Source organism: Macaca thibetana, chromosome 1 (assembly GCF_024542745.1).
Source record: "Macaca thibetana thibetana isolate TM-01 chromosome 1, ASM2454274v1, whole genome shotgun sequence".
NCBI lineage: Eukaryota > Metazoa > Chordata > Mammalia > Primates > Cercopithecidae > Macaca > Macaca thibetana.
Genome location: NC_065578.1, coordinates 147,513,234 through 147,525,725, shown reverse-complemented (window position 1 = coordinate 147,525,725; position 12,492 = coordinate 147,513,234). Strand labels below are relative to the sequence as shown.

At 44.4% G+C, this 12,492-nt stretch overlaps 1 protein-coding gene and 1 pseudogene across 1 annotated transcript in view; both read right to left on the bottom strand.

Moving 5' to 3' along the window:
* USH2A (usherin) overlaps nt 1-12,492 on the bottom strand; it is an 801,896-nt gene that overhangs the window by 1,691 nt on the left and 787,713 nt on the right. The window contains exons 67-70 of the mRNA XM_050780502.1: nt 12,471-12,492; nt 11,071-11,154; nt 6,481-6,725; nt 990-1,211 (exon numbers count right to left, since the gene is read on the bottom strand). The exon at nt 12,471-12,492 is cut by the window's right edge and continues 155 nt beyond it. Of these exons, the coding sequence (XP_050636459.1) occupies nt 990-1,211; nt 6,481-6,725; nt 11,071-11,154; nt 12,471-12,492 (573 nt within the window). The remainder of the gene's footprint in view (nt 1-989; nt 1,212-6,480; nt 6,726-11,070; nt 11,155-12,470) is intronic.
* LOC126945092 (uncharacterized) lies at nt 1,929-2,012 on the bottom strand (annotated as a pseudogene).

Below are 12,492 nucleotides of genomic sequence, written 5' to 3'. Positions count from 1 at the left end.
GCCCAGTGGAATGGTACTGCAGCGGGCATCTAAGAAGACAGCACAGTGAAATTTGATAGTTGGCAAAAATTCTAAGATTTTTATCGCAACCACTCAGAGGCTGATAATAAATATTATATTACGAAGAGGTTACCTTTCAAAGAGCTAATTGTTTGTACCCACTGGACTGAAATTATGAAAGATGAAGCTTATAAATAGTAACAGCCTCATTTGTCATCATTTCCTAAGTGTTTGGAAAGCAAACATGTTCACCTGTTGATACAAAATATTCTTTTTGCATCCACCCATATACCAATAGTAAAACGTGGACATACTAAAATTTTTTATTTTAGTAAAACAAGTGCTTGTACTTTATGCCTTGTTTTAAGCCCATTCCAATGTTTCCAGTCACCTTCTGCTCCAAGTTTATGAAGTATAACTTGTTTGCTGCTTATTTATACATTATTATTATTATTATTATTATTATTATTATTATTTGAGACAGAGTCTCACTCTGTTGCCCAGGCTGGAGTGCAATGGTGCAATCTTGGCTCACTGCAACCTCCACTTCCCGGGTTCAAGCAATTCTCCTATCTCAGCCTCCCAAGTAGCTGGGATTACAGGCACGCACCACCATGCCCGGAGAATTTTTGTATTTTTAGTAGAGATGGGGTTTCACCATGTTGGCCAGGCAGGTCTCAAACTCCTGTCCTCAGGTGATCTGCCTACCTCGGCCTACCCAAGTCCTGGGATTACAACTGTGAGCCACCATGCCCGACCAATATGCATTTATTTTTAAGCATCTATTGTATACCAGCAGAACAAGGCAAAGTTTCTACCCTGCTTATCAAACAATTGTAGTAATGCTAGTAAACCAGTTGTTAAAACCTCACTGGGTAAATGCTCAGAGGCGAGTGCCATGGGGCTGCATTCGGCGAAGTACAGGCAGTTCCACACCAGTATTTTTCTGGGATATTTAGCAAAGGCCCCGTATGAGGAAACCAACTCACCAGTCCACTGTTGTGGCCCATGATGGCTTCCCACAGCGAGTCATCCATCAGGACTTTCTTGTCTTGAACGTCCATGAGCTGGCTGACACTGCGGTGGAGAGAACCCTGGGAGTAGGTTAGACCGGTTTGGCTTTGGCTCGGGATGCGCAGGACACACGCGCTCCGGTTGCTGCGGATACTCATGGGTGTCCCAGACCGGGGAATTTTGGTATCGGCTAATCCCTGAGAAGGAAGTTGCTGTGAGTGATTCACATATAAGGAATATGGGCTTGAAATATGACAGAGGATTGTGTCTCACATATTGTCAGTGAAGGGAACGACTGTCTCCTGACAATTGTCACTTTGTCAATGAAGGGAACAACACCCACAGAATTTAGCAGCTATGAGCACCTGGAACACTGTGACCCCGGGTTTCTTGGTAAGAATAAGATGATGATGAACTAATACTCAAGTTAGGTGGCCAGTGTTTTTGGCACCTAGAGAGTTCACGCACTGGTGCTCTGGCTGTTGTTCCCTGTGGGGCAACAGCTTTCTGCATTGCCAAGTGGTGGGGCAAGGCAGACAGATGGTGGGTGAACAAGGTATCTTCTTCATACATGTCAACACAGAGCCTCCCTCTTGAGAACACCCCTCCCCCAAAGCAGCCAACGATAGCAGTATTATTTCATGGTGGTCCACTATGTGAACTCCGTTTGTCTTTCACTTTAAAAGTCCGGGATTTGTGTAGGGAAATTGACTCCTTCCTCATTTCTCATTCCATATTCCCCCCTTTGTTTTAGGATTCCAGTCTCCAAATTAAATTAGGTCTGATATTAACATTAACATCAGAAGACAAAGTCACTCCATAATTGAGACCTAGAATGTGCCGTAAGAGAAAATCTAGTTGCTCTAAATATCTGAGGGCTCTGATTTAGCTGATCCGATCAATGAAATGTTTCTGCTTTTTCTTTGTTTTTTTTTAATAGAGTTTTCACTCATGTTGTTCAGCTTTCCAAGGAATGGATATATGGAAGTCATTGATGCTTTTCACTGTGCAGTCAACACACCATGCAAAAGATCATGCATTCATGCAGCACACAGAGGTACCTCAAAGTGCATGGTGTAACTTTTTAGGGTGACATTGCTTGACACATCAGATATATCAGCCACAGAGTCAAACTGAGAACAAATGGCAGCATCAGTCCATGTTTGGAACAGTTTTAAACACATTCTTTGCATTTCTCCAACAACAGCATTGTCATACCCATATGTAATACTGCTGTGATGTGTGTGTGTGTATATATATATATCCTATGATACATACATGCATATGTGTATATGTGTGTGTGTATGTATGTGTGTATATATACATATATACATATATATATATAGAGAGAGAGAGAGAGAGAAACTTGGGTTTTGCAACTAAAACCTCATAGTGAAGCCGGGAGCGGTGTCTCATGCCTGTAATCCCAGCACTTTGGGAGGCCGAGGCGGGTAGATCATTTGAGGTCAGGATTTCTAGACCAACCTGGCCAACATGGTGAAACCCCGTTTCTACTAAAAATACAAAAATTAGCCAGGCATGGTGGTGGGCGCCTGTAGTCCCACCTACTCAGGAGGCTGAGGCAGGAGAATCGCTTGAATCCAGTAGGCGGAGTTTGCAGTGAGCAGAGATTGCGCCACTGCATTCCAGTCTGGGTGACAGAAAAAGACTCTGTCTCAAAAAACAAAGAAATAATAATAATAATAAAAACCCTTGGTGAGTGGAAATTAATTGATTAGTTTCTAAGGTAAGTACTACTGCCATTATTTGTTTAGTACTGCAGAGAATGACAGGATCTTCAAACCAGTAATTAAATAACAAGCAAAACTTGAGCTTAAACTTAGCTGTATCATATACTGTGGGGTCTTGAAAAATGTTGATGAAATACAAAAGACACTCTCATTCCCTGGCACCTCTGCCTATTTCTCTCCATTCAGAGTATAGCCTAAAATCCTCTTGCCAGTTTGGGACTGATGTTCAAAGGATATCTTACCTGTTCACAAGACATGGGGTGCTTGGAAGAGGGTCACACCAGCTCTGAAACCCGAGCTTGTCAAATGAGGGGGAGAAGTGTGTGTGTGTGTGTGTGTGTGTGTGTGTGTGTGTGTGTGTGTGCGCGCGCGCGCGCTGCAGGGGCATAGCTCATTGACCTACTCAAGTGAAAAGACAGTCAATCTGGAAAACTGAGCAGGTGACTCTGGCTTGTTCCTATTCAGATTCTTCCCCTTGAGTGGATTCTTTCCCATCTGAGTAGATGAGGAGCCCACGGTCACCAACGAGGACTTCATTTTGCTCTACTAATGCAAATTGTACTCTCTTTAGTTTGGCTAATTTTTGACATGTCTCTCATGGTCTCCAACTTTGTGAGAGCAGTTTGGTTTAAAAATATTTTTAAAAAGCCACAGAAGAAGACTTGCAAGTACACTCTGTCAACTGGATAGGATTAAATTATGATTCAACAGACTCAGGGGAATTCCACCCGGTGCCCTGGCGTACCCCAGATTTCACTTCTGCTGAGACCTGCCTGCAATGAACAGCCTCCGTGCTCAGGATGAGCCAGTTCCCTGAGACCAGAGCCCTGGCAGTCACCCAGTCAGTCCCTCCTTGCTTTCCCATCCTCACACCTGACTCAGTTTTGGCCATTCAGTGAAAGAATCAGTTGGGTGCCACTGTGCATTTCCCTGATGGTAAAGGGTGTGCAGGAACAAGGTGTTTACATTCTTTTGTCTGCTTTTCCCAGCTGAAGCCTGTGTCTGTCCCCAGAGGTGGCTTAGCCTGTGTGGTGTCAGGACTGCAAGGTCTAACCAGCCCCCTCCCACCACCTGTTTCTACTCGTTATCAAACAGTGCACGCTGCATACAGGATTTGTATTATATTATTATTTCATTTTCAGCTGTTCTCAAATTTTTCTGTGCATCAGACTTCTTTTTTTTTTTTTTTTTTGAGATGGAGTCTCACTCTGTCACCCAGGCTGGAGTAGAGTGGCGCGATCTCGGCTCACTGCAAGCTCCGCCTCCCGGGTTCACGACATTCTCCTGCCTCAGCCTCCTGAGTAGCTGGGACTACAGGCATCCGCCACCACGTCCAGCTAATTTTTTGTATTTTTAGTAGAGATGGGGTTTCATCTGTGTTAGCCAGGATGGTCTCGATCTCCTGATCTCATGATCTGCCCACCTCAGCCTCCCAAAGTGCTGGGATTACAGGCGTGAGCCACCGCGCCCAGCCCAGACTTCTTGAGGTTCCAGTTAAAATGGCAGCTTATTGAGTTTCTCCCTCAGAACTTCAGGTCCTGCTCCTCCTATGTGATGCTGATGCAGACAGTTCATGGTCCTCACTTTGACAAAACGAAGCTTAACAAGACTCATTAAAACCCTGAGCAATGGGGTTATATCCAGAGTAACATAACATCCCCACAAGAATGAGTGGGAGTGTCTTCTGGTCACTAAGTTAACCAAGTAAGGAAGACAGTGTTCCTCCTCATGGAGGATTCTGATACAGAGGTGCCTGCCTGTAGGGACTGGGTCGAAGGACAGGATAATATATCACTGAAAGGAGTTCTGGACACTGCTGGTATGAGGGTATGCTTTCCTGTAACCACACCTCACATTATACAGTAGACGTGCCCAGCAGTGCTTGGGAACTTTCCTTTCACTACGCTGTGCACTCCACAGACCCCAGGTTCGATTTAGCTCATCTCCCAGGCTAAACAGATCTCTCCTGCCTTCTTCTCTCGTCCACTGTCTTCCTCCAGCAGCAGTGCGCCTTCTAAGAACATGGGCTCCTTAAAGAAAGTTATGCTTTAACAACGAAAAATTTTGAAGTATCTGCTCTTCAGTGAGGATCTCGTAATGACTATTCACTGAACAGGAGCAAACGGCCCGTGGTTTGAAATGGTCACTCGACATTCATTCATTCAACAAACATTCGTGGAGCGCCTGTGATACGCCAGGCACTGTTCCGGGTGCTGGGGCACATACAACAGGAAGAGGCCCACAAGATCTTTGATCTTGGGAGCTTACATTCTATTTCAGGAGTCAGACAAACATATCTGATTTAGTGTTATGTGAGAAATCCTATGGAAAAGAAAAGAAGTGGGTTACGGGGCTAGGAAATTTTCCATAGAATGGGAGGTGATGTTTGGGCAGAGATGTGAATGAAGCAAGAGTGTGAGTCACCCAAGGAGCCGCAGCAGCAATGGCCCTGTGCTCAGAGCTTGTCTGATGGGCTGAGGGAGGAAGGAGGCTCCGAGGAGGATCAGTGAGAAGGGGAGTGGGACAGATATGACTAGAGAGAGAGAGAGAGAGCCAAGGCCCCAGTGGTGTTGGCCAGTGCTTTCTTTGCTTCTCCACCACCACATCATTGTCCCATTGCTACCTCCCACACCAGCCACAAACCACGGACCTCAGGGGGCCCACTGCCCTTTTGTGCCCCCAACACTCCTGCTACTTAGGTCTGATCCAGCCATGTTGGGGCTTAACCAGTGATCATTCATCGCTGAGCGCTGGAAAAGTGAAAAGGTCTGAAGGCAGACAATGCTGCTGCGTTCACTCCCCGCTATGTTTTTAAATGTTGAACTGTAGGCAGCTTGACCAGGCTTCTGTGCTTAATTTTGGTACTGCCAAGGGTAGCCACTAGCTAATATAGAACCTTAGTGCAAACTGGAAAAAAGGCACCTCCTCAGGGAGATGTAGCCCTGTGGGCGCACAGCTTTGGGGAACAGATGGGTACCTGGTGAGGATTAGAAAATGCAGCCTTTCCTCTTCCAGGTAGACATAGCCTCACAGCAGAGTGCACCATGGAATTAAATCACCTTTTACTCTTCAATGAGTGCTCTGGGCAATGACTGTCCTGCACTACCAAGTGATGAGGCCCTCTCCCACTAGACCTTTACTGGACCTACTATTTTGGGAGTGAGTTGTCTAGAGCTAAGAGGAGCCATCCATCCCCTGTGGCACAGGGTGTCAGGACCAGAGGACAGACTGAGCACCACTAACACTTTAGCCCCTCCCTCCCCATCTCCCCCTTTTAATGCCCATTCCCCCCCACCAAATTACACAGCAATACAACCTATAATTTCCCCAGGTAATCTCAACATACAAGTCTTCTCCACCAGGCCCTGGCTTACACTTACAGGGCAGAAATACTCATCCCTAGTTACACATTAAAATCACTTTTGGAGTGAAGAAAAGAATACCGATCTTCAGGCCCTACTCAAGACCAAGGAAATGAGAATTTTTTGGATGAAGTCCAGGCAGTGATATTTTTTAAAGCTTTCCAAGTGATTCTAATGTGCAGCCAAAGTTGAGAAAGCTGTTCTAGGGTTAGCCTCTCTTGGTCCCCACACTTAGTGAACCATAACTTACATCTGGTTCCTTGTTACTATGGCTATGACACATTTTTCTCAGAAGGAAAACAAGTATTCTAGTCCAGTGATAGGGAAATGGGGCCACACCTCTACAGACATACCATATGGTTTTCCCCAGGTGGGTAAACATTCAAAGGAGACATCCTCTTTTGAAGAGGTACCAAGGGAGGTCTTTCTCTGATATAAGGCTCTTTAAGGATTTTTCTTTGTAGTATCAGTGACAGAAAAATGGCCAACAAGATCAAGCCCAGAATCGCCATTAACACTATGAACCACAGCTCGCTGTAGAACTCTGTGCTTTTGCTCTGCGATCCCTTCTTTTCTCCAGGTGTTGTTAGGACCAAGCCTGCAAAACCCAGAGAAAGAAAGGGGAAATGTTATTTCAGAAAGCAATTTTGTCATCTCTGGCCCTGCTGTTTGATCGTAAATTAGAGAGGAGTTGAAAGCAGTTTGCCTCTTGGTGCTTGTTTGCACTTGTGTGCAGGCTGGGGTAATGGTTCAGTGGGTTGCTGGGTTATAACGAGATGCTTACAGCCCTTGAGAGGCCTTGCTGACACTTCTGGCGCTGCTGCTCAGGTTGGAAATCACCACTGCCTTGCCAAATCCCTGGGAAAGATGGGAGTGTGGGGAGCAATTTTTAAAAGGTGTTACCAAAGTAACCTTGAGGGTCACCTGTTTCATAACTGTGTGCCTTGGGAGCAAAGTCCTTGTTTGGGTTCTCATGAGGGACTGGGACCCTTATTATTGTTGCTGCAGAGTCACAAACAAAATCACTGCTTGGAGATCTGAGGTGTCCTTGTTTCATGCAACAGTCCCATTCCTGACATTTTGTGTAAACTGAATTTTGAAGCATCAGATTCCATTTTCCATTATGATATTAACAGCCTGTGTTTGCTTCTGTGTTGTCTTTACATGGCCTCTCTGTTAAAGAGCAAAAGCTCTGCAAACCATCACCCAAATGCACTGGGAAAGCTTCCTATGGAAAGAAATCTTTTTAGCACTGGGGCCACTTACCTTTGCTTGGTGTTCACACATTGAGAGTTCAGTTGATGTGAGTCTCTGCACATGAGGTTAGTATTAGTAAAAGTAGCTCATGTTTAACAATAATGTACCTGGTGCCAGGCCCTATGCTTAGGTCTTTACGGGGATGAAGGGTGGGCAGCATTATTATTATTATTATTCTTTTATTTATTTATTTATTTATTTATTGAGATGGAGTCTTGCTCTGTCACCCAGGTTGGAGTGCAGTGGTGTGATCTCGGCTCACTACAACCTCTGCCTCTTGGGTTCAAGTGATTCTCCTGCCTCAGCCTCCCAAGTAGCTGGGATTACAGGTGCATGCCACCATGCCCAGCTAATTTTTGCATTTTTAGTAGAGATGGGTTTTCACTATGTTGGCCAGGATGGTCTCAGTCTCCTGACCTCGTGATCCGCCCATGTCGGCCTTCCAACATGTTGGGATTACAGGCATGAGCTACCGCGCCCGGCCAGGCAGGTTTATTAAGTCTTGTGGGGAAGATAGGAGAGAGGCTGACAAGGATCATGCAGGACAGTCAAAGGCAGTGAAATTATGTTGTCAGTTTGGCAAGCTAAGCAGGGGTGCGGCAGGGGTGGGGGTGGGGTGGCCAGAGATCTGCTCCCGCCCAGCCACTGCTGGAGCCAGCACAGAAACGTGTGGATCCAATGCAGTGGCCACACAGGCTGGTGTGGAGCTGTGAGTCAGAGAGCTGCTCATCTAAATCTAATACCTACAGCCAGGTCAGAAAAACAAACAGACCCAACTGCAAAGCCTACTCACTCACTGGACAAATCTCCCCGTTTTCAGCTCCCCTAGAACTTTGTGGGCCTGCCTGGTACTTCACACTCACACTCCAAGGGAAAGACTTAAAGGAAAAAAGTTCAGAACTGGGGTGAAAATATTAAAGGCAGGAAGAGAAAGTGACTAAAACTAAACTTTCCCAACCTTAACTCTGCTGCCAATCAGCTCTGTGAATAAATATTGGACTCTGACCTTTGCTTGCCATCTCTAAAATAAAGGGTTGAGTCAACACTCCAATCAAGCTCCAGCAGGTCGAAATTCCCCTAATTAGGAACCAATGTGTGTCATTTGATTAAAAACAAACCAGCCTAGGTGGCACACTAAAAGAGTTGTCTCCTCTGTGTGTGGCACAGAGAGGAAAAAACTCTTTGGCTGTAACTCCAGAAACTGATCTGATGGGCCCAGTGGGCGCCTTGCTCCACAGCCCGTAGGGGAAGGGAGGGCAGCCTGCCCGAGGGAAGTCTCAAAAGAGAAATAGCCCTTAGAACAGAGGAAAATGAGGTCTCCGCCACTCTCCTGCTTGGAGGCTGCCTCCAGGCAAGGGAACAGAGTGTTTTTCAAAGTTACACCATGAAAATTAGAACTGACGACGGATATTATTTGGGCAGCACATCTTGGAATCTGCCAGAGCGTTGCGCAATCCTCAGAGTTCCCTCCCTCTGCTCTGCCCAGAGCCTGGCCTCCAGACACAATGGAAACCCTCAGTTCTTGTTCATGAGCCAACCAGGGATTTCTCCTTTTTATGAAGACCTCGATATCAGGATGGTGTCCCTTTATCCTTTCCCTTCTGTCTTTTCAAAGTACCCCTTCACCTTAAGGGGCTCCACCTGTGCATCACATGGGAGGTTCACTGTCAGGGGTTGGAACTCTGGTGACTGGGCCTCAGATCCAAAGAAAAACTGAAACTACAGCCAGTCAGAGTAAATCCCTCTCTGTTGATGGCCTGTCTTCAGGAACAACACACTTCCCATTCACCAAGGAAACTAGACTGGCAGGGCTTAGAAGGTGAGCAACCTTGGTTTTCCGGCATCACTCAATACATGGTCCTGAGCCCTGTGTCAGAATCACTGGGCAGGACTTATTTAAAGAGCAGATTCTGAGCCTCCTTGAGTCTGAATCTCTGCCAGAGGCCCAGGAAACTATAATAAACAAGCACACTGGGGTGATTCTTATGTGTCCTTAACTTGGCAAACCATTGCAAAGAAAAGGTCCCAGGCCAGAAGTCAATAGAAAATCCATGTTGGTGTTCTCATCCCAGTAACAAGCTAGCAGAGCATTCCTGGATAAATTCCTGTGTCCCTTAGACCTCCACTTGTCCACTTGGGGGAATATTGGAGTTGCTAACAGAATACCGAATGAAGTCTGTTCTATCGTAACACTGCTATTAAATGAAATAAGCATATGAGAGGAATTAAGTGTTGTAGGAAATTTTATATGACATCCAGACATGTAAAGTTTGGAAACATAGAATAATATGTTATTTTTACAAATTGAAACTGTCTTCGACAATAATATATATGTTTTATTGTGTTTCAGAAATTTTGGACACTTTTATTTTTCAAAAAAACCTGACATATAAATGCAAATTTGATATGTCATTAATTACTGGAATTTAAAATAGGATATCAATTCCAAATCTGTTTTAATGGAAAAGATTTGGCATTTCTCTAATTTGCTTTTATAAAGTATCACAAATGTTAGATTCAGAGACTGCGAGTGAAACTGAATTTAAAAGATGCTCCTTAAAAATTAAAATTGTATCCCTTGAGCTAAATTACTTGATATCAACAGTCAATCATACTCTTTTATGGAGGATAAAAGATACTTTTCAAATTTATCATTCTAGGCTTTGAATCCAGACTATTAACATTATGATCAACATGAACTGGCTGAATATTTTCTTTCTTCTTCTGATCTCTCCTCTAACTTCCTCTGTAAATCACCTTTATGTACATGAAGTCATACAATACTTTATTGACAGGGCTTGTGGTTAGGAGAAACATTTAGTTTGAGCTCTCTGGTCTTTTCCATATTTACAATTCAATGTTTGGCATTTTAAGAGTATATTCTGGCATTTTAAGAGTATGTTTAAGAGTATATTCAGGTGCGGTGGCTCACGCCTGTAATTCCAACACTTTGGGAAGCCAAGGTGGGTGGATCACTTGTGATCAGGAGTTCGAGACCTCCCTGGCCGACACAATGAAACCCCATCTCTACTGTAAATACAAAAATCAGCCAGGCATGACTCGGGAGGCTGAGGCAGGAGAATCACTTGAACCTGGAGCTGGAGGCTGCAGTGAGCCGAGATTGCACCACTGCACTCCAGCCTGGGCAACAGAGTAAGACTCTGTCAAAAAAAAAAAAAAAAAAGTATGTTGTAACTCCTTGCCTAATATAAGTTCCATGAGGACTTTTAAAAAAATTTCTGGCTGGGCATGATGGCTCACACCTGTAATCCCAGCACTTTGGGAGGCTGAGGCGGGTGGATCACGAGGTCAGGAGGTTGAGACCAGCCTGGCTAACACAGTGAAACCCCGTCTCTACTAAAAATACAAAAAATTGCTGGGTGTGGTGGTGCGTGCCTTATCCCAGCTACTTGGGAGGCTGAGGCAGGAGAATTGCTTGAACCCAGGAGGCGGAGGTTGCAGTGAGCCGAGATAGCACCACTGCACTCCAGCCTGGGTGACTGAGCAAGACTCTGTCTCAAAAAAAAAAAAAAAAAAAAAAAAAAATTCCTGACAACACTTGGCACAATTTCTTCTGTATAGTCGGCGCTAATACATTAAGACCCCAAGTATGTATAAACAAACATATGTGTGTTTCTTGAGGAAAATGAATAGGTGTTACACCAAGTATAATACGAGTTGTTTACCAAGTCCAGTAGAGGTATCATATTGGATCAATGGTGTCTTAACACTTCCTTCATCAGTCGTGCAGATGACCTGGAAAAAGAAGGCTAGACAAAAGGAAGAACTGGTAAATGGCTTGTTCATTCAACACCTACAAATAGGGCACATGCTTTTAAAAGAGCAATGCATCATAGCATGAAAAAGAGGATTTCAGAGCAAGTTAGAACGTTTTATATAATATTCAAAATTATTTCTAATTTTAAAATGTTCAAGAAAAAAAGCTATCATTAGTGTAATAATAGCCTATCCATAAGTAATAGAGCTAAGAAAAATTAGAGCTTATACAGCAAAGGAAAAGAATAACAGAGGAGTAAAGGATATACACAAAGCGCATCTTGTTCTGCCCACGGTTTAAACCCTTCCTTTAAAATGTACAGGTATACTTTCCACTAAATGACCTAGAGTTTCTTACTGAACAGGAGAGCTCAAAAGGGATCCTAGAAATCACATGGTCTAAATTGCTCTTTCAATGGCCAGGAACCTGAGGGAAGTGACCCTTGCAAGGTTACACAGATGGTTAGAGGCCTGGCCAGGTAGAACCTGTGTCTGCCAACCACCAGGCCACCTTTCCTTCCCAATGAGCTGCCCAGGTGACCATGAACGGTAACTATGAACATGCATAGCTGAATCTTTGTAAAAATTTATTAAGTTTCTATGACTATACATGCAATGCTGGAGCTCACTGTTTACCTCTACCTTACACCAAGATAAAATACTCATTAATCACTAAATTGTACAGTGAGCATTGGTCCTGTGAGCATGGTGATCACTAGAAAATACTTAGTGCCTTGTAAAGCATTTTCTTAATTCAATTTAAAAACCAGGCAAAGAGAAAAGGGACGTGTAAGTAAACAGGAAGAAGGAACTCCATCTTAGAGGGACAAGATGGTTCTTTCAGGGGCTGATATCAAGGAAGGTGAAGGAAACCCCTTACTCAGATCCTTTTGAGTTGGAGATAGTTATTTCCTGATAGGGCTCTGTTTGGAGACTGGAGATACAGCAAGAAAATCTATGAAGTCGCTAGAAGTGTATTATTTTAGGGTAGTCATTGACTACGTATGGGTGCTGTTTCTTTTGTGACCCCAACTTGCCCTTCGGTCTTATCCCTTCCTGGGGACCCTCCAGTCCTGTGGAGGCAGCACTGTCCCCTTGAACCACATTATAATTGCAGTGCTGTCAAGCTGCAAATGGGAAGGAAAGAAAACCTTATTTATCCTAAGCAGTAACTTTTCCACAAGAAGTGGACACTTAAACCAGGACGTTTTAATGGTGAGCATCTGCTGGTCAGCTTTCAGATTTAACGTCCCATAAAGCTGGGGAACAGAGCGCCTTCCACACTGAGAAACAGGAGTCAGAAACTAACTTTTGTCCGCCGTTCTCGGTAT